At 38.5% G+C, this 22,259-nt stretch overlaps 1 protein-coding gene across 13 annotated transcripts in view; it reads left to right on the top strand.

Moving 5' to 3' along the window:
* The window catches only part of DNAI7 (dynein axonemal intermediate chain 7), an 81,499-nt gene that overhangs the window by 23,578 nt on the left and 35,662 nt on the right, over positions 1–22,259 (top strand). For 5 of the 13 annotated variants that reach the window (XM_015151309.3, XM_028829345.2, XM_002798492.3 and 2 more), the window contains 7 exons: positions 5,448–5,532; positions 8,286–8,377; positions 10,849–10,950; positions 11,764–11,901; positions 15,560–15,706; positions 18,282–18,385; positions 20,405–20,717. In XM_015151309.3, the coding sequence (XP_015006795.1) occupies positions 5,448–5,532; positions 8,286–8,377; positions 10,849–10,950; positions 11,764–11,901; positions 15,560–15,706; positions 18,282–18,385; positions 20,405–20,717 (981 nt within the window). Of the gene's footprint in view, positions 1–5,447; positions 5,533–8,285; positions 8,378–10,848; positions 10,951–11,763; positions 11,902–15,559; positions 15,707–15,930; positions 16,033–18,281; positions 18,386–20,404; positions 20,718–22,259 lie in introns of all 13 variants that reach the window. The other 8 variants (XM_077953716.1, XM_077953714.1, XM_077953715.1 and 5 more) reach the window with 4 other exon arrangements.

Genomic DNA, 22,259 nt, shown 5'->3' with positions numbered 1-22,259 from the left:
TTTTATAAATTTGGGAGCTCCAGTGTTAGGTGCATATGTGTTTAGGATTGTGATATTTTCCTGTTGGACGAGGCTTTTTTTTTTTTTTTTTTCTGAGATGGAGTCTTGCTCTGTTGCGCAAACTGGAGTGCAGTGGCGCGATCTCGGCTCACTGCAACCTCTACCTCCTGGGTTCAAGTGATTCTCCTGTCTCAACCTCTTGAGAAGCTGGGATAACAGGCACCCACCACCACGCCCGGATAATTGTTGTATTTTTATTAGAGGCAGAGTTTCACCATGTTGGTCAGGCTGGTCTTGAACTCCTGACCTCAGATGATCCACGCCCCCCTCCCCCGGCCTCCCAAAATGTTGGGATTATAGGCGTGAGCCACTGGGCCTGGCCTGGACAAGGCCTTTAACCATTATACAGTGTCCTTCTTTGTCTCTTTTAACCACTGTTGCTTTAAAGTTTATTTTGTCTGATGTAAGAATAGCTACCCCTGCTCGCTTTTGGTGACCATTTGCATGAAATGCTTTTCCATCCCTTTAAGTTTATGTGAGTCCTTATGTGTTAGGTGAGTCTCCTAAAGGCAGCAGATAGTTGGTTGGGGAGTTCTTATCCATTATATGGTTCTGTATCTTTATTTATTTATTTATTTATTTTGAGACAGAGTCTTTCTCTGTCGCCCAGGCAGTGGGCGTACAGTGGTGTGATCTCAGTACCCTCCACCTCTGGGCTTCAAGTGGTTCTCCTGCCTCACCCTCCCAAGTAGCTGGGATCACAGGTGCATGCCACTACACCCAGCTGATATTTGTATTTTTAGTATAGAGTTTCACCATGTTGTCCAGGCTGGTCTCGGACTCCTCACCTCAGGTGATCCCCCTGCCTCAGCCTTCCAAAGTGCTGGGATTATAGGCATGAGCGATTGCTTCTGGCCTCTATGTCTTTTAAGTGGAGCATTTAGGCCATTTATATTCAATGATAGTATTGAAATGTGAGGTACCGTTGCTTTCATCATGCTCTTTGTTGCCTGTATACTTTGGTTTTGTTTTTTGTTTTTGCTTTTAAACTTGCATTTTTGTTTTATAGGTCTTACGTGATTTATGCTCTAAAGAGGTTCTGTTTTGATGTGTTTCCAGGATTTGCTTCAAGATTTAGCAGTTGTTATAGTGGTAGTTTGGTAATGGTGAATTGTCTCAGCATTTGTCTGTCTAAAAATGACTGTATCTTTCCTTCGTATATGATGCTTAGTTTCGCTGGAGACAAAATTCTTGGCTGACAATTGTTTTGTTTGAGGAAGCTGACGATAGGTCCCCAGTCTCTTCTAGCTTGTAGGGTTTCTGCTGAGAAATCTGCTGTTAATCTGATGGGGTTCTCCTTTATAGGTTGCCTGGTGCTTCTGTCTCACAGCTCTTAAGATTCTTTTTCATCCTAACTTTGGATAACCTGATGACAATGTGCCTAGGCAGAGATCTTTTTGCAATGAATATCCCAGGTCTTCTTTGTGCTTCTTATATTTGGATGTCTAGGTCTCTAGCAAGGCCGGGGAAGTTTTCCTTGATTATTACCCCAAATATATTTTCTAGCCTTTTAGAATCCTCTTCTTCCTCAAGTACACCAATTATTCTTAGGTTTGGTCATTTAACGTAATCCCAGACTTCTTGGAGTCTTTGTTTATATTGTCTTATTCTTTTTTCTTTGTCTTTTTTGGATTGGGTTAATTGGAAGACCTTGTCTTCATGCTCTGAATTTCTCTCTTCTACTTGTTCAATTCTATTGCTGAGACGTTCCTGAGCATTTCGTATTTCTGAAAGTGTGTCCAAAGTTTCCTTAATTTTTTATTGTTTTTTCTTTAAGCTATCTATTTCCATAAATATTTCTCCCTTCACTTCTTGTATCATTTTTTGGATTTCCTTGAATTGGGCTTTGCCTTTTCTCTGGTGCTTCCCTGATTAGCTTAATAACTAACCTCCTAAATTCTTTGTCAGGTGAATCAGGGATTTCTTTTTGGTTTGGATCCATTGCTGGTGAACTAGTGTGATTTTTTCCAGGTGTTGAAGAGCCTTGTTTTGTCATATTACCAGGGTTGGTTTTCTGGTTCCTTTTCATTTGGATAGGCTCTGTCAGAGGGAAAGTCTAGGGCTGAAGGCTATTGTTCAAACTCTTTTGTTCCATGTAGTAATATCCCCCTTTTCCTATGGACGTGGCTGCCTGTGAACTGAACTGCAGTGATTATTGTCTCTCTTCTGGATCTAGCCACCCAGCGACTCTACCCAGCTCCGGGCTGGTACTGGGGGTTGTTTGCACAGAGTCCTGTGATTTGAACCGTCTATGGGTCTCTCAGCCATGGATACCAAGACCTGTTCCAGTGGAGGTGGCGGAGGGTGCAGTGGACTCCGTGAGGGTCCTTAGGTTTGGTGGTTTAATGCTCTGTTTTTGTTCTGGTTGGCCTCCTGCCAGGAGGTGGTGCTTTCCAGAGAGCCTCTGTGGTAGTATGGAGAGGGACCAGTGGTGGGTGGGGCCCTAGAACTCCCAAGATTATATGCCCTTTGTCTTCCACTACCAGGGTGAATAGGAAAGGACTATCAGGTGGGAGCAAGGCTAGGTGTGTCTGAGCTCAGACTCTCCTTACGCGGGTCTTGCTGTTGCTGCTGTGGAAGATGGGGTGAGATTCCCTGGTCACTGGAGTTGTGTACCTAGGAGGATTATGGCTGCCTCTGCTGAGTCATGCAGGTTGTCAGGGAAGTGGGGGAAAGCCGGCAGTCACAGGCCTCACCCTGCTCCCCTGCAAACTGAAGGGCCGGTCTCACTCCCACTGTGCCACCTGAGCAACCCCGAGTCTGTTTCCAGGCGAAGGGTGAGATGGACTTAAAAACTTGCCCGAGGCTATCTGCCCCCCAGCTGCGAGAGAAAAGGACTTTAGCTTTCCCCCACTGCCTGTGAAGTCTGCTTGCCAATTCATGCCCTCCCCCAAGTTCTGGCCAGGAGGCTTTTTGTCCCATTCAAATTGTTACAAAGTTCAGCTAGAGAATTCCTTCTCCCTATGGAGTTTTACCGTCTGCTCCTCTGGCCAGCCTCCCAATGGATCCCTGTGGTGCCAGGCAGGAATGGGCTGCCTGGGGACCCAGCGAGCTCCCAGGGCCTTTCTGCTGCTTCCTCTGCTCCTGTATGTCGCTCGGCGTTCCAACTTGACTCAGCTCCAGGTAAAGTGGGAAACTTCTCCTGCAAATAGACCCTCAGCTTCTCCAGTGGGGGTGTGTGTTTGTGAGAGGAGGGTCTCCCTTGCCCACTTGCACAGTTCGGGCACTCACAGTATTTCGGGTGTCTCCCAGGTCCTACAGGAGCAGTTCGCTTCCTTCAGGGTGTCTGTGGGTCCTCTTGGGATTGCTGGTTTGTTCTTGTAGTCGATCTGGAGCTAAAATTCACAATCTGGAGTCTATTTTAAAATTATGTTGATGAATTTGAGCCCATGTGTGTTTTTCTCTGATAAGGTTCTGCTGCTCGTATTGCTAGCACAGAACAAATAGAAAATTGAGTTTCACTAGAACTATGGTTTAGCCAGCTGAGCTTTTTAGAGGAAGAGGAGAACAGAGGAAGTGGAGGTATATAAGTTAGCGATAAGGGCGATGAACTGTGAAATCTAACCTGGGAAAGGAAGAAATGAAGGTGTGGAGGAGGTGGATGAACAGTGAAAAAGTGGTAGGGGCAATGGATTGGAGATCCCAGTGGAGCTAATATGATCATCTTAGAGAAGGTGAACCAAAAAGGGAAGATCCAAGAGTCTATACATCCCAACAATTAGCCACTCTTTCTATGGATTCTTCTCAAATTTAGATGGTGCTCTTCTTTTTAGCTTTCCCCTGTGAAAATGGAGGAGAACTCGTTATCACAGAAATTGCTTTCATAGCTGCTTCTGTAGCAGTGACCTCTTTGCTAAACCTCAATTCTACGGTTCTAGTGCCTGCAAGAATTGCCTGAATGCTCTACCAGCATTTTCTACTAATTATATGTAAAGTATTTTTAACAATTCTTCATTCAAATTCACCTGTTCTGGATGCCATTCTCCCTCTATGAGTCTCTCTCCTGACTCTTTCCTCTCCTTGCCTCCAATTTTAATCATTACTAAGTAAGTTAGCTTGTAAAATATTTATTGGATCTTCTCTACATTTCCAGGGCCCACCGACCTTGTTGGCCCATCCAGTGCCCATTCAGCTCCCTATCTTGCACCTTTGTTTCCCTCTTTTTGGGATATCTTCCCTTGAATGTTAAAATCCTTTGGCCACAAATTTAAATGACATCTATTCTATAAACACTGCCACGACTTCAGTTTATTGGATTTTGTTAATTGTTGCCAAAATGGTATCCTCTTTATGTTTTTTTCTCCAATACCAGGTTAATTTTCAAAATTATATTCTTTATAGCCACAGCCCTTCTCAAAAACTTTTAGGAGTTTTCTGTTTCTCTTAGAATAATGTCCAAACTCTTTGGCATAGGCTCTAGCCTTCTTTCATATTCTCATTTTCTTCACCTCTTCTTGGAGTCTTTCTAGGGCCCACTGAACTTGTTGGCCCATCCATTGCTCTTTCAATCCCCTATCTTGTACCTGCATTTCCCTCTTCTTGGAATATGTTCTCTGACTGGTAAAAATCCTTTGAGCACAGATTTAAATACCACCTACTCTATAAACATTTTACACGCTCCTCACTGTTGAAAATAGTCTCTCCTTCCTCCAAACTTACAAAATAACTCTGTGTATACCTGTTAGTCATAAGAATACTTTTCGGCCGGGCGCGGTGGCTCAAGCCTGTAATCCCAGCACTTTGGGAGGCCGAGACGGGCGGATCACGAGTTCAGGAGATCGAGACCATCCTGGCTAACACGTGAAACCCCGTCTCTACTAAAAAAATACAAAAATTAGCCGGGAGCGGTGGCGGGCGCCTGTAGTCCCAGCTACTCGGGAGGCTGAGGCAGGAGAATGGCGTGAACCCGGGAGGTGGAGCTTGCAGTGAGCTGAGATCCGGCCACTGCACTCCAGCCTGGGGGACAGAGCGAGACTCCGTCTCAAAAAAAAAAAAAAAAAAAAAAGAATACTTTTCAATTTTATAAGCGTACAGTTTTCAAACTGCTTTTACATATGTTTTACTTTATTCTCTACAACAAGAGGAGGTTTTCTTTAGCACCATTTTAAAGATATGGAAACTGGGAATGAGAATTATTTAAATTACACGTACTTGTCACTGTCACCCTTCGAATAATTTATATTCTTATTTTTCTTGTTCCCAGACTTTGTCCTTCAATGCACTGAATCAAAGCTTTCACTAATAGGCAGTCTTATTTGTTGAATGAATGCATGAAAGGCTGGTTTTATGAAAGCAAAAATGTTTTTCATAATTAGTATTTGAAAAGATGTGTTTTTCAAGTAACTTGCATGTTAATAGCTTTTTTTTATGATGTGGACTTTGTTAAGTCTGGCAGTAAGAAAAAGAAAGTCACCAAAGCTGAACGATTGAAGCTGCTACAAGAGGAGGAAGAGAGACGACTGAAAGAGGAAGGTACAAAATAAATAGTGATACTATATACATATACAGGTAACAGTCATGATAGGTTGGCCTTCTGTAGTACAGTCAATATTTTTTCAAAGTTCTTTAATTTTAAATTTTAATCTGTTTTATAATAGCTACCTATCATTTAGAAAGTATCCAGAAAGATGTTAGTACATGCCAGTCTCTTTCAGATATATATTGAAGTAGGGTTGCCAGAGATAAAATACAGGAGCCCAGTTAAATTTAACTTTCAGTTAATCAAATGGATAATTTGCGATAATTTGCCCCATGCAATACTTGGGACATACTTAACTTTAAAAAAAAATTGTTTAAAGTTTCGGTGCTGTAAAAGAAATAGTACTCAAATATAAAATTTTCTTTTTAATTCTCAGCAAAGCAAGGTACTTCTATAGAAGGGTACGCTCTCACCAATGGAGCAATGGTGGGCACACACTTGGACAAGGGAGGGGAAGGGGTTCTTATCCCTGGCGCATGTGGCCCCTGCTGCTGTGTTGTTCCCCTGTTGGCTAGGGTTAGACCGCACAGGCTAAACTAATTCCGACTGGCTAATTTAAAGAGAATGACGGGTAAGCGCTTTGGCGGGAGTCAGGACAGAGCAGGTAGCAGGAAATCGGAATGAGTTAGGGTGGAGCAGCTGATCAGAATGAGTCGGGGTGGAGCAGGTGATCAGAATGAGTCGGGGTGGAGTAGGTAGTTGAAAAAGGTTGCTTTAGGAGGAAGTTTAATTTAAAAGTAGAAAGCAAAGAATTGAACATACTGACTTATTCTTTGAAGAGAAATTTAGAATTCATATTCAGCAAATGTTTATTGTTCATCTAAAATTCAAATTCAACTGAGCATCCCATGTTTTAATTTGCTAATTCTGGTAACCCTATCTTGAAGTGTTTATATTTACTGATGAAACTAGGAGCACTGGTGCTGATTGTTCGGTAAAAATTCTGAAACTCAAATTCATTAAATGTGGGAAATATACACTAGCAAGAAATATGTAGAGCAGCCTAAATTTTTACAGTTTAATAATATTTATTTACCAAATTTAAAATACTAATTTTATTTGTTAAAAAATTAAACATTGATAAAAGTGTTTATTAATTAAAGTACCAAAAAGTGGTTTTTAAAATCTGAGTATTTAGATATAGGTTTTTAAAAGACTGTTCCTAGGTTCCATATTGATTTTTTGTGTATAATTTTATACATCCTTTTTTTAGGTGACTCCTGATACGAATACAGTATCAGGATCTATATCTTGGGGCATGTTTTATTTATATTGGATTAAACTAATACTCTTCAATATGTACTTCACATTTTGTTTTTAATAGTGAGAGCAGGAGAAGATTAAGGTAATTGCATCTGAAGATGTAGATGTCACAAGATTATGGAAGTCTTCTGAAGACTTGACTTCCTCTTCATTGCCATGATAGGTCTGCCGTACTTTATTGGTTAAAATCACTATTGGATTGCTATAAACCTTTTGGAGAAGAAAAATATTATTGTGGGCTTTTTTTTTTTTTTTTGGACCAGAAAGTTTGAGTCATGTTACTTTTTTTTTGGGGGGGGGGGAAACGGTAATTTCTCTCAGCCTTTATTTTAACATTCAGCAGTAGATGATGGATGTTTTAAATCACTCTTGATAAGAAGCTATCAGTAGGAGTTATTTTGTTTCACAGATACCTGGCAGGTCAAAAATATACTCAAATTGAATAAATATTCTCAAATAGGGGAATAGTAAGCCCGAGTAGCTGACGCTGCAGAGAGGAAGCACATCTAAAGCTACAATGAGTGCTCCAGGGAGCCACTCCTACACCATTTCCACAAAAAGCAAAGAAGAGACAATGGCTGGGAGTCATGTGTGTTTATAGCAGCGTGATTTATAATCCTTTGGGTATATACCCAGTAATGGGATTGCTGGGTCAAATGGTATTTCTAGTTCTAGATCCTTGAGGAATCGCACACTGTCTTCCACAATGGTTGAACTAGTTTACAGTCCCACCAACAGTAGTGTTCCTATTTCTCCACATCCTCTCCAGCACCTGTTGTTTCCCAACTTTGTTTTGTTTTGTTTTTGTTGTTTTTGTTTTTTTTGAGATGGAGTCTTGCTCTGTTGCCTAGGCTGGAGTGCAGTGGTGCAATCTCGGCTCACTGCAAGCTCTGCCTCCCGGGTTCATGCTATTCTCCTGCCTCAACCTCCAGAGTAGCTGGGACTACAGGCGCCTGCCACCACTCCCAGCTAATTTTTTTGTATTGTTAGTAGAGATGGGGTTTCACTGTGTTAGGCAGGATGGTCTCGAACTCCTGACCTTGTGATCCACCCACCTCAGCCTCCCAAAGTGCTGGGATTACAGGCGTGAGCCACCATGCCCAGCCGTTTCCTGACTTTTTAATGATCGCCATTCTAACTGGTGTGAGATGGTATCTCATTGTGGTTTTGATTTGCATTTCTCTGATGGCCAGTGATGATGAGCATTTTTTCATGTGTCAGTTGGCTGCATAAATGTCTTCTTTTGAGAAGTGTCTGTTCATATCCTTCGCCCACTTTTTGATGGGGTTGTTTGATGTTTTCTTGTAGTTACTTTCTTGAAGAATGGAGAACTGACACTTTTCTCATATCTACCATGTAATAAAGACTGTGACTTCTATAAAAGATTCCACCACTACATCTTGAAAATATTAGGAGTAATTTTAAGGGCTTAAAAATGCAGTGATCTGTTCACTGAGAAAAAAAATTTTTTTTGGTTCTTTAGAGGAAGCCCGTTTGAAATATGAGAAAGAAGAAATGGAAAGGCTTGAAATACAACGAATTGAGAAAGAAAAATGGAATCGACTTGAAGCAAAAGTAAATAAACATTAATAATGTTCTTAATGAATACTTTAAACTATGCCTATCAGATCTATTGTCATTTAATGTCCTTCTCAGTCCATAGTTACCAGTAATAATTAGGCCTACATGAACTTAATCCTATCATAGAATAAGTGACATTGTTATCTAGATTTCACCGATGAGGAAATCGAGGTACGGAGAAATTAAGCATCTAATCAGTGGCATAGTCAAGACTTAGATCTAAGCAGGTCTTGCTAAAGGGCCTATGCTTATAACCTTAAAGCATATGTGAATCCATTTTATAGACAAGTTAACAGCAACCAAAAAAAAAAAAAAGCAAAATATTCAAATTCTACCTCTCCTTTTTTAGTTTCACTTATCTGTTTCACTAGAATCTTTTAGATCAGTAATTCTGAAATATTCTGGTCTCAAGACCAAACTCCATTACTATTAAAAACTGAAGACCGCCCCCCCCCCCCGCCCACCAAGGAGCTTATGTTTATGTGGATTACATCAATCAATATTTTACCATATTAGAAATTAAAACAAAAATTTTAAACTGCTTACATTAACAGACATTACATGTTGATAAAAATAAACTTTATTAAACACAAGTAAATACATGAACATTTTTAAAGAAACAACTTTTTTTTTAAATTGAAATGAATGGCATTGTTTACATTTTAAAAATTTATTTGATATCTGACTTAACAGAAGACGGCTGGATTCTCATATCTATTTCAGTATTCCATCTGTTGCAATGTGTTGTTTTGTATGAAGCATATAAAGAAAATCTGGCCTCATACAGCTACGCAATTGGAAAAAAAGTAATATTGTAATAGCCTTTCTGATAATTGTGGATATTCTTCTTTGATACTATATCAAAACTCTACAAGTCATAGTTTCTTAATGTGCAATATGAAACCATATCAGTGAACTATTCATACTCTGTTATTTTAAAACATTGATCTGTCTTACCCGCTGAATAGATCTTGTTTTCATATATGATTTAGCATTATCATGTGTTGCTTGCTTGAAAAGGTTTGGTTCACTGAATTATTTGCTTCCAAATGTTGATGTAACTTATTATTCATTATCAAAAATCACATACATTAGTATAATCACCAAACAAATCAGAAGTTTTTTCGTTTTGTTTTGAGACAGAGTCTCGTTCTGTCACCCAGGCTAGAGTGCAATGGCATGATCTCAGCTCACTGCAACCTCCACCTCCCAGGTTCAAGTGATTCTCCTGCCTCAGCCTCCTGAGTAGCAGAGATTACAGGTGCTCACCACTGCGCCTGGCTAATTTTTGTATTTATAGTAGAGACAGGGCCAGGCTGGTCTCGAACTCCTGACCTTGTGATCCATGCACCCCTGCCTCCCAAAGTGCTGAGATTACAGATGTGAGCTGCCATGCCAGGCCCAAACCAGAAGTTTTTAAAGATTGGAATACTTTTAAGCTTACAGTGATAGATACAAATTTTCTAAAATTTGAATTTTTGCCTGAAAGCTTGAATTTTATCATTGGCAATACATATTTTGAGTTATATCCTTGAAGTAACACACTCCAATGATTCATTTTTGAGAGAATGTCTGCCAAAATAGTCAAATAATTGCACAAGTGGCATTTCTCGAGACAGTATTGTCATTTGATATGCAACAGAAGAGCTTTGTGCTTACTTCCCATTTTATCCAGCAGGATATTAAAAAGACATGTACTTAGGGTTGAGGTTTAATACAACTAATAATTTTTCACCTCTTCATCAGGGCATTCTTTTTTTAAAATTTTTTTTTTTAATGTGATTCAGAGTCTTGCCCTGTCGTCCATGCTGGAGTGTGGTTGTGCGATCTTGGCTTAGTGGAACCTCTGCCTCCAGGGTCAAGCAATTCTCCCGCCTCCGCCTCCCGAGTAGCTGGGCTTCCAGGCACACGCCACCATACCTGGCTAATTTTTGTATTTTTGGTCGAGACGGGTTTTCACCATGTTGGCTGGTCTCGAACTCCTGACCTCGTGATCTGCGTGCCTCGGCCTCCCAAAGTGCTGGGATTACAGTTGTGAGTCACTGTGCCCGTCCATCTGGGCATTCTTTTGTGAAGCTGGTTCCTTCCCTTCACCTCTCCCCGTAGAAATAGTACAGTTTGGGGTCACTGTCTGATTTGTGCTAAGACATCAGCACTTTCACACCATCTTGCACAATCAGTGCAAATAGGTACACGATGAAAAAGTCAGATAATGTTAATATTATTATGGAAATAGATTTGACCTCACAGATCCCAAGTTCTAGAGCCACCGAGAGTCTGTAGATCACACTTTGTAAGCCACTGTTTCAGATGAAACCTTTTGGAGATATCAGTTATATTCAAACTAATTTTAATATTCATTTTGGAACTACAGTTATATATTTAGCCACATGTTTTAGATGCTAATTGTGAAACAAAAAGCTAAAATTAAAGAGCAGATCAATGTATCTGTCCTTGTGCAACAGGATCTAGAAAGGAGAAATGAAGAACTCGAAGAACTTTATTTATTAGAGAGGTGTTTTCCTGAAGCAGAGAAATTGAAACAGGAGACTAGAATGCTTTCTCAGGTAAGACTGGTTTCTCTTTTTTAGCTAATACTTTTGTCACCACAAGAGGGAGTTGTAGTCCAATTTTGATGCCAAGAAACTAAATTTATCTGTTTTAAAAAACCCTCTCATCTGACAAATTGATTGCTTATGGCAAAGTAAAGTAACATAACTTTGTAGAAAGCTATTTGTCAGTAATAACGTCCTTGAAATGTTTATATTCTTTGACCCTGACTCAATTGTTGGGAATGTATACTAGGGAAATTATGCTAAATTAAAACGTAAAAGCTTTGTGCTTAAGGCAGTCTAGTCTTGCTCACAACAGAAGAAAAATGAAAAACTATTATATGGCTAAAGATTGTGGTATAATCTTAAGTGAAAAATTCTAAGTACAGTACAATATGATTACAAATGTGAAATTTGCATAAACCACAAAATGAATGGAAGGCCTTGTACTAAAATGCCAGTGGCAACTAGACATTAGTAATAACTTGGGAAGTAGAAATTAGCCCAAGTGTTGGCCTTTGCAAATAAGCAGCTCTATGATTAGAGAGGAAAACTAAGCAAAACAAAAACTACTTATAAATAATGCTTTAAAAATAAAAATCTGAAAGTAATTAGTGCTTCTATGTATCTGAATGTTAAGGATTAGAAATTACTTGGATAAATAAGAATTTGGTTATTTTGGAGCTCTGTCAAGTTAATGGTTAAAGCCATCATGTTTTTATCTAAGTTGGTTAAACTAGGTTATAAGAATATACTTCAAAAAAGAAGTCATTTAATCTTTGGTTGAATCTTCATCAATGTGAACCTTTAAACATTTTTATTCCACAGTGGAAACACTACATTCAATGTGATGGGAGTCCTGATCCTTCAATAGCCCAAGAAATGAACACGTTTATTAGTTTGTGGAAAGAGAAAACAAATGAGACTTTTGAGGAAGTGATTGAGAAGAGTAAAGTAGTGCTAAATGTAGGTGTTTTATGTATTTTCCTATAAACTGGCTATTACAGATAGTCTGATATTAACTCAAAATAAAAATAAATTAATAGATTACTTGCCAAATAATAACACTACTGCTTCTGAACCCTTAGCAAAAGAAGTAATTGGTCAGCTTTTTCATTTTCTTTTTACAAGTCCTAAGAATTCCTTGCCACATTAGCTAAGGTCACCATATCATAACACATTATTTGTCTGTCTAATCAAGAAAAAAAAACAAGTTGCATGCATTCATGTAGATAACACAGGTGGGGGTAGTGGGTAATTTTATCCTCAGTTGGAATATCCACTGTTTAGTAATTTAGTACCCATGATTTTTAATGTTTACTTAGTGCAACCTCTGCCTCCTGGGTTCAAGCAGTTCTCATGCCTCAGTCTCCCGATAGTTGGGATTACAGTCATGTGCCACCACACCCAGCTAATTTTTGTATTCTTAGTAGAGATGAGGTTTCACCATGCTGGCCAGGATGGTCTCAAACTCCTGACGTCAAATGATCCACCTACCTTGGCCTCCCAAAGTGCTAGGATTACAGGCATAAGCCACTGCACCTGGCTGAGAATTTTTAATCAGGAGTGAATCAAAAGTTGGATTGGAAAAATTTACCAGAAGACAGCGCAGAGACGAAGAGATAGAAAATATGAAAGAGCAGTTGACAGGCATGTATGATAGAGTAAGAAGGGCTAAAAATATATGGAAAAGAAGGGATATGGAAGAATGGAAGAGAGACAATATTCAAAGATAATGGCTGAAAAATTTCCAGAATTGATGAAAGATGTGAATCCTCACATTCAAGAAACTCGACAAATTCTAAGTAAAAAGAAAAACTAATGTTTATACTTTTAACACTTCTGACACCAAATGTATGTGGGGTTTTCTCACACCAACCAATTATCCAACTCTCCAGATACCTGCAAAGTGTCCTTCGATCCAGTGCTGGTACTGAGTACTTAGAGCTAGTGCAGACCCCAGTCCCACAAAACTGCCTCTTCCTTCACTTCCAGTCACAAGTCCCAGCTTGTCACCTGTACTTCTGATCAGCCTGTTATAAATCAGCCACAAGCCATTGGTCAGGTTATTTGCTATAATGGCTCACAAAACTCAGGGAAACATTTACTCGCCTCTACTGGTTTATTATAAAGGATATTACAGAGGATACAAGTGAACAACTAGATGAAGAAATACAAGGGGTGAGGTCCATAGGGAGGAATGTAGAGTGTCCATGCCCTCTTGGGGCACACCACCCTTCCAGCACTTCAATGTGTTCACCAACCAGAAAGTTCTCTGAACCTCGTTGTTTGAGTTTTTTGTGGAAACCTCATTTATGTAGGCATGATGGATTAAATCATTTGCCACTGGTGTTTCAGTTCATCTTCATCCCCTTTTCCCATCCTGGAGGCCAGGGAGTGGGGCTGCAGGCTTCAGCCCTCTAATCTCATGGTTGGTCCCTCTGGCAGTCAGCCCCCATCTGCTAAGACTCATCATACTAGCATAAACTCAGATAAGGTTGAAAAGGGCTTATTATAAATAACAAAAGCTGTTTCTCTCATTCCTATCCCTCAAGAAATTCTAAGAAGCTTACACCAGGAACAGGGGGCAGAGACCAAATACTTACTACTTTTTATGTCACATCAAGTTAGGATAAATAAATTCACACTTAACACACTTACATGATAATAGAAACTAGAAGGAATTCACTACTCTTATTCCTGTTATTATCCTTTAGTGCTTTTTTGGTCTAGCTCCTCACAGTTTTATGCTTCCTGTCATTGCTGCTGTAGTTTAACTTCTTCATGTTGTCATAAGAGAGCATAACTGTAGACTCTTTTAAGTTCATACCATGCATTGTATGATTTAATCTGAACAACAAAGTTATGAGAGTTCTTTAACAAATAAACATAGATTGTGATTTGCTTACAGTCCACTATGAGACCTTAGATGGACCTTACTCTGACTTTCCAAAGGCCCAAGGAGTCTCCCATAGTCTGAGCTATTTAAATGCCAGTGGATTAATCATACAGTGTTCTTGCTACTACACATCCTCTTTACCAGAGAAGCTGCCATGGCATAACGTCAGCTTAGGAATCTGGTATTTTGCAATTAGCAGGGAGGTAGTGGGAAGTAGTACTAGAGTTCACCAGTGATGAGCTGCAAGGAACATCTTCCTGTTACAAGAATGAGTCAGAAGTAGAAGTAATAAAGAGCAAAAAAGATGAGAAAAGGATAAGTTCAATAACACGGGAGACAGAAGAGGGGAGTAATCACAGCAATAGGAAACGAAAGCAGAAAGCTGCAGAACAAGTGGACTTGGATAGCAGTAACAGAAGGAAATGGCCCCATAGTAAACACTGATTTCCAAATTTTCAAATTTATTTAATAAACTCTTATGTAGTACTTAATCTATGCCAAGCTTTGGAAATACTAGCTTTCTGAGTTCTCATGATAACACTAGAAGATAGGTACTATGAACCCCATTTTTCCAATGAGGAAGTTAAGGCACAGAGATGTTAAATAACTTGCCCAAAACCACACTGCTAGTTGAGAGGTGGCCAGGATTGAAGCCTAGCATTCTTGCTTGAGTCCATACTACCCTACACTACGATGCTGCCTGTCTTAATTCAGAAAATTTCTGTGTATTATCTGTGTCAGTGTTCAAAATTTAATTCTGCCACTTACTAGTTGTTCCTTCATCACACTGTGCCTCAGTTTCGTCATCTATAAAATATATACCATAACAATATCTACCTCATAGAATTATAATGAAGACTAAATGCATTAAAACATATACAATATTTAGAACAGTTCCTGGTGCATAGTAAGCATTCAGTAAAAATGGTAGTAGTTCTATTCCACCTCCTTCTCCTCATCGTTGTTATATTATTGTTGTTTTTTCTATTGTCTCTTAGTCTTAGATAATGACAAGTTGCCACTCATTTATTAACTTGCTAATGAAAACTCTGTCACACATAGTTAACTGGTAGGTCCGAGGGTTTAATTAGATTCAGAGCCACCATTTCCAGCAAGAAGGCATCATAGGTTATATTGTGTTCTTCATACTGCATCCTATCAGAAGCCATATGATGTTCCATTATTAATTTAATGATGCGAATTTGATCACATGGTTAAGGTGTTTGCCATTAAATCTCCACATTGCAAAGTACATTTTCCCCAATCTGAGGTCAGATACTTTGGCACTGGGAGAATTATGTATTCCTCAACAGCTTTTCACCTAATCATTTAGATAGTCATTGAGGATCTTTATCTGAAGCAGTTATTACACTGGGGATTGAAAAATGGTGATTTGCTAACTGATAATTGCATCCACATTAGATAGATGGCATTCTTCTGTAAAGAACTGTTCTTTCTTCACCCCACCTTCCCCTTTCATTTCTGAACGTCTAATACTATATACTCATGGATTTTTATTTATTCAGTGTGTTATAATTAATTTTAAGGGAGTTTGGGAGGAAATTTTTGTTTATGATCTTAAATTACAGAATAAATACTGGAAAGGATTTCTATATGTTTTGCTAAGTATGTGTTCTTCAATTCAAAAGGGATAGAACATTCCCTTTTTCACTTGTCCTTGACTATTTCTCTGAGAATTAATGCAAATATTATTTTACTTTACAGTTAATTGAGAAATTGAAATTTATTTTATTGGAAACTCCACCGTGTGATTTGCAAGATAAAAATAAAATACAGTACCAAGAATCAATTCTACAACTGCAGGAGCTCCTTCATCTTAAATTCAATGTAGCCACAGAAATACTTCTCAGAGTAAGTGTGATATTTTGCTTATATATTAAGTTTTATAAGAGCTAACATTTTATGTTATATATAAAATAATTCAGTATTTTTTAAACTGAAAAATCAAGAGTTTATGGAAAAGTTAGTAGAATAATTTAAAGTACATATATTTATTCAGATTTAATAACTGATAATATTTTATTTTTAAATGTAGTTTGTTTTGTTTTGGTTTGATTTGTTTTTTTTTTTTACAGATAGTAAATATGGAATCTCCCTGTGTTACCCAGGCTGGTCTCAAACTTCTGGACTCAAACAGTCTTTCTTCCTTGACCTCCCAAAGTACTGGGATTACATGTGTGAGCCACTGCTCCCCCCAGACATTTTATTTTTGAAGAAATAGAATATTATTTCTATTTGCCATTAAAAGTAATGGCAAAAACCACAATTACTTTTGCACTCACCTTATATTATTATTTTTATTCTTAGGATAATAATATGTAAGGATAGGATAAGAGACCTCATCCTAATATATATATATATTAGCCAGGCATGGTTTGCCTGTGGTCCCAGCTACTTGGGAGCCTGAGGTGGGACCATCACTTGAGCCCAGGAGGTCAAGGCTGCAGCGAACCATGATCGCGCCACTGCACTTCAACTTTGGCAACAGAGCAGACTCTGTCTCAAAAAATAGTAATAATAAATAAAAGAGGAAGAAGAGGAGGAGGAGGATTAGAAAAAATACTATAATGTTATATTTCAATTTGAAATATCAGCATGAACCAGATTTCTTTTTATTCCATAAATAGGATTTGGGATTTCAGTTCTGGGGCAGGAAAAGTGAAAGATGAGGCTGGATTGTCTTCCTGTGCTAGAAGGTAACAAACGCTCAGAGACTAATGACATTTGAAAGAGATGCCGTTAGCTAAGAGGCTAGCTTAGAAGTCGCACTGATCAAATTTGGAATAATTTGAATATCAGAATAATGATTATAATCAATTATAAAAAATTGAATATATAAAAATTTTTGAGTTTATAGTGATACTTCAGAAACAAAGAGGAAGGTGGAGTGAAGAAAGAACAGTTCTTTACAGTAGAATGCCATCTATCTAATGTGGATGCAGTGATCAGTTAGGAAATCACCATTTTTCAATCCCCAGTGTAGTAAATGCTTCACATAAGGATCCTCAATGGCTACCTAAGTGATTAGGTGAAAAGCTGTTGAGGAATACATAATTCTCCTAGTGCCAAAGTATTTGACCTCAGATTGGGGAAAATGTACTTTGCAATGGGTGGATTTGGTGGTCAGCACCTTAACCAAGCAATCAAGTTCATATCATTAATAGTGGAACATCTTATGTCTTCTGATAGGATGCAGCATGAAGAATACAGCATAACCTATGATGCCTCCTTGCTAAAAGTGGTGGACCTGAATCCAGTTAAACCCCTAGACCTTCCAGTGTACAAAAATAAAGAGGATAGAGGAGCAAGTTAAACAATGCCATGAGGAAACAATAATAGAAATCCACAATGTGGGACAATTCTACAAGATAACTGTCCTGAACACTTCAAAAAGTTACAGTTACAGAAAACAAAAAGTGTGCAAGAATAATCACACTTAAAAAATTAATAATAAATGTAGTCTTCAACAGTTTAAAGTTTTACGTTCTAGCAAGTGCATATTGACTTATTCAAATCTTTTATGACAGCTGATTTCTTGAGCAATAGGCATCAAACTATGTTAGTTTTTATTTAAAAATTTTTAAGAACATACTTGAATTTTATGGTTAATATTGGATATTAAGTATTAGACTAGTGAAAACATGACTCATCTGGATTTTATAAGCTGGATATTTTGCTTTCTAAACTTGATGTGTTCCGAGATAGGTTAACTTTGCAGTAGAATAGTCTACATTTTAATAAGATACAGATAAATCAGCATGTGTATAGTTAAAATGAAAAGTCATGATTCTGATGTTATGACTGAGAAAGGTAACATAATATTAATCCACAGGTGCTACCCGGAAATATAGAAGCAACTTTATTTTTTACTTTTCTGAGACCCAGTCTTGCTCTGTCACCCAGGCTAGAGTGCACGGTGCAATCATGTCTCACTGCAGCCTCAACCTCCCAGACTCAAGCAATCCTTCCACCTAGCATCCTCCCAGCTCCCAAGTAGCTGGGACTACAGGCACACACCACCACACCCAGCTAATTTTTTGTAGAGATGAGGGGTCTCATTATGTTACCCAGGCTGTTCTTGAACTCCTGGACTCAAATGATCCTTACAACTTGGCCTACCAAAGTGCTCAGATTACAGGTATGAGCCACCTCACCCAACCTAAGAGCTACTTTAATTCTTGGACACCTTAGGAGAAACTGAATGGAAAAAGGAGATGCATGTTTAAGTAAGTAAATACATTTGCATCCTTTAGAGAATTTTTTAAAACAATCCTTTGTCATGTTGATTGAACCTGATTTTTACCCAAGTTACTCTTTTAGGTGGTTAATAAAGGGAATCCAACACGTAAGTGATAAAGTAACTTATCTAAGTTGTATAATTTATGAGGCCTGTGGCCCTTTGTAATGTTTTCTTTTTCTCTTACAGCAAGCTAGTACTTTGGCAGACCTGGACAGTGGAAATATGGAAAAAGTCATTAAAGATGAAAATGTTACTCTATATGTGTGGGCAAACCTCAAGAAGAATCCAAGGTACCCTTGTGGATAATACTTTCCCTGTAGGTGGAAAGACATTGAACCACATCATGATTGCCAGACAGATGCCTACTGCATAGCAGCATGGTGTGTTTGGAAAAGCCCATTTTAGGAAATTAGCCCACTGAAGGTTGAATCACAAACCTGCCATTTACTTACACAAGTTACTTAACTTTGTTGAGCTTCAGTATATCATCAGTAAAATGATGATTATGTCCCTTAATAGGATTGGATTGAAGATTAAACATTAGTGCATGTAAAAGTTATAGCATAGTGTTTATTACAAATATATACTCATTATATACCAGGTCTTCCTCTTCTCTTTACCCACTTAACCCCTCTACCCTCCAAAAAAATAGAAGTGGTAGGTACTTTTTTTTTCTTTTCTTTTTCTTTTTTTTTTTTTTTTGAGACAGAGTCTCATTCTGTCATCCAGGCTGGAATGCAGTGGTGTGATCTCGGCTCACTACAACCTCCACCTCCTGGGTTCAAGCGATTCTTTGTGCCTCAGCCTCCTGAGTAGCTGGGATTACAGGCGCACACCACCACACCTGGCTAATTTTTTTTGTATTTTTAGTAGAGACAGGGTTTCACCATGTTGGCCAGGCTGGTCTCAAACTCCTGACCTCAAGTGATCAGCCTGCCTTGGCCTCCAAAAAGTGCTGGGATTACAGGCGTGAGCCACTGCACCTGGCTGATAGGTACTTTCTACATGGCAATCTGGATTTTTTTTTTTTTTTTAATGAATCTTTGTGAACTGTTAATAGATTTTCGTATGTGTATTTCGTGGACATTTAAGTGCTGTTTCCCCAACAGTTTTCAACAAAGAAACGTCTCTGAGGAATGACAGTGATGATGGCAGATTCACGACCACTTGGTTGCTGCTTGATCTTTAAACATTTTAAGTTACTTGCATTAGTATAGCAGTGAGTTTTAGAGAAAAATAACCAGAATAAAAATTAGGAGGCCTAGGTGTGGATTCTACCTCTGAAAAGACTAGCCATGTGACATTTAAAAAAAAAAAATTGGACTTTATTTTTGATGTTTAGTAAAAGGGAAGAACAAAATATTTCCCAAGTTCTTTCCATTTGCTATGAAAAAAAAAAAAAAAAAAAAAAAACCTCTTCGGTTCACATCTAATCAGGGACCTTTCTTATTGTAAAATATGTCAAGTATAGAAAAGTGAAGGAAATTAATCTGTATAATTTTAAATGAATAAAAATAAAATGAATAGCTTTGTACTCACTACCCAAGTTTAAGAAGAGAATTAGTTGGTGTCTTTTACGAGATAAGGAATAGTGCAGGCAGAACAAGTTTCATTTTGATGACGATTGGGGGGGTGGTTGTAAAGATGATGAGTTCGGTGCTGAACTGGCTGAGTTTGAAGTACTTATAAGATACCAGAGTGCAACTGGCTGAAGGCATGGAGAGAAATCTGAGGTGTAGTATATTTTGAGGAGTCATCAGCATGTAGACCAATGGTTCTTCACTTTTTGGGAGTCATAGATTCTTCTGAATGTCAAGTAATTACAGATGCTTGCACTTGTGGAAGGGCATTTTTGGACCTCTTAAAGTCCATTCAGAGATGCGTCATACCCCTACCCAACCCTAGGAAAAATAAAGCTCATATTAAAAACTTCTGATAGTATAGATAGTCATTGAGGCCACAGAAGTAACAATACCCAGAGAGAGTGTGTTGAGGGAGAGGAGAAAGGGCTTAGGATGGAGCACTGAGTAATATCAACATCGAAGGGATGGTCAGGAAGAAGGCCGTATAGAGGAGACAGAAGGAACTGCCAGAGATGGAGAAGACTGTGGGGTTATGGATCCCAATAAACTATTTTGAGAAGGACAGCATCAGCAACTGGGTCCAAATGCTGCAAAGAAAGCACATGTGATCAGACTAAAAATTGGAGCAAAATTAAGGTGAAGAGAAATACTGCTTAGTTATAAATTTGACGCAGATCTAGAGTTTCCTAGGGTCTCATCTTTTTTGTTGTAATTAATTATTAACAGGCACAGAAGTGTCAGATTCTCTGAAACACAAATTGGATTTGAGATTCCAAGGATATTAGCAACAAGTGACATTGCTGTACGACTCCTGCATACTCACTATGATCATGTTTCTGCACTGCACCCTGTTTCAACACCATCAAAAGAACACACTTCCTCAGTAACTGAGCTTGTCAAAGATGATGTTGAGAATGTAGAAAAAGCAATCAGCAAAGAGGTCGAAGAAGAGTCCAAACAACAAGAAAAACAGTCTCACTTAATTCAGGAGGAAAAATTAAAAGTTGAGGAGGAACAAGATGATATTGAAGTGAAAATGGTAGGACACATTTAAATATACACATTTTTTTTTTCTTCATGCAACACGTGTTATTAGATTCCCTTAAAGTATTCTCAAGATTTTTCCTAAACAAATAGAAATTGTCTGGGAGCCACTTTCTTGCCAGTGCCTCAATTTTTAATGTGTGTCTTTTTCTTGTCTTCCATTAATAGTCAATTAATAGTTGAGCCACTAGCTTCAACATCCTAAAGTTCAGCACAGGCATTGCTTTTTTTTTTTTTTTTTTGACACGGAGCCTTGCTCTGTCGCCCAGGCTGGAATGCAGTGGCGCGATCTCGGCTCACTGCAAGCTCCGCCTCCCGGGTTTACGCCATTCTCCTGCCTCAGCCTCCGGAGTAGCTGGGACTACAGGCGCCCGACACCTCGCCCTGCTAGTTTTTTGTATTTTTTAGTAGAGACGGGGTTTCACCGTGTTAGCCAGGATGGTCTCGATCTCCTGACCTCGTGATCCGCCCGTCTCGGCCTCCCAAAGTGCTGGGATTACAGGCTTGAGCCACCGCGCCCGGCCGCTCATTTTTATATTAGGTGCACAACCGGGCAGCTTTGATGCCATTTAATTTTTGTGTATTTATTATATATTTCAAACTCACTCAAGGGAACTTGCCATTAAATGGAAACTTAAGTAAATAATCTTTTATTACCCTGTTACTTCCTCAGTTTTTGGTTTTATAAGAAAGAATTTTATAAAGTAAAAATTTATTTTCTTAAAATATCACTCTTCTCTGAAACATTGACATCTTTAGATACAGCTTTTGACCAATTTAATAATCATATTCCTTTAGTTAGCTTCTGCTCTTTTTTCTGTTGGCAAGATTGTCAAGCTTATTTATGTTAGAAAAAAATGTCTCTTAAGAATTTAGTAATACTTTCTCAGAGCCAAGCAGATTCTTTAATAGCCTATTTGCATGTTATGAGGGACCAAAAAATCTCAAGTTTTCTGACAAGTGCTTAAGACATGAAATGTATTAGTTTATTGATTTATTTTCTTTAAACACAGGAGAGGATTAAGGATTAGATTGAATACAAATTTAAAATCAGAATAGGAATTATTAGATACTCTAAGAACACCTGATTTATTAAGAATTCAATTTAAAATATTACATTGGTATCAAAAATTATAGACTGGGCATGGTGGCTCAAACCTGTAATCCCAGAACTTTGAGGTCAGGAGTTCGAGACCAGCCTGGCCAACATGGTGAACCCCTGTGTCTACTAAAAATACAGAAAATTAGCTGGGTGTGGTGGTGTACACTTGTAATCCCAGCTATTTGGGAGGCTGAGACAGGATAATAGCTTGAACCTGGGAGGCGGAGGTTGCAGTGAGCCGAGATTGTGCTATTGCACTCCAACCTGGGTGACAGAGTGAGACTTCATCTCAAAGAAAAATAATAATAATAATAAAAAATACTGTAGCAATGTAGAAAAATGGATATGACATAATGCTAAGTATAAAAAAATTGTATTTAGACTCTAATGACAAGCACGTGAAAAATTTAAAGGCATAAGGAAATGAGAACCCAG

This window comes from Macaca mulatta, chromosome 11 (assembly GCF_049350105.2).
Source record: "Macaca mulatta isolate MMU2019108-1 chromosome 11, T2T-MMU8v2.0, whole genome shotgun sequence".
In the NCBI taxonomy this organism is placed as follows: Eukaryota; Metazoa; Chordata; class Mammalia; order Primates; family Cercopithecidae; genus Macaca; species Macaca mulatta.
This window is presented reverse-complemented; position numbering and strand designations above follow the sequence as displayed.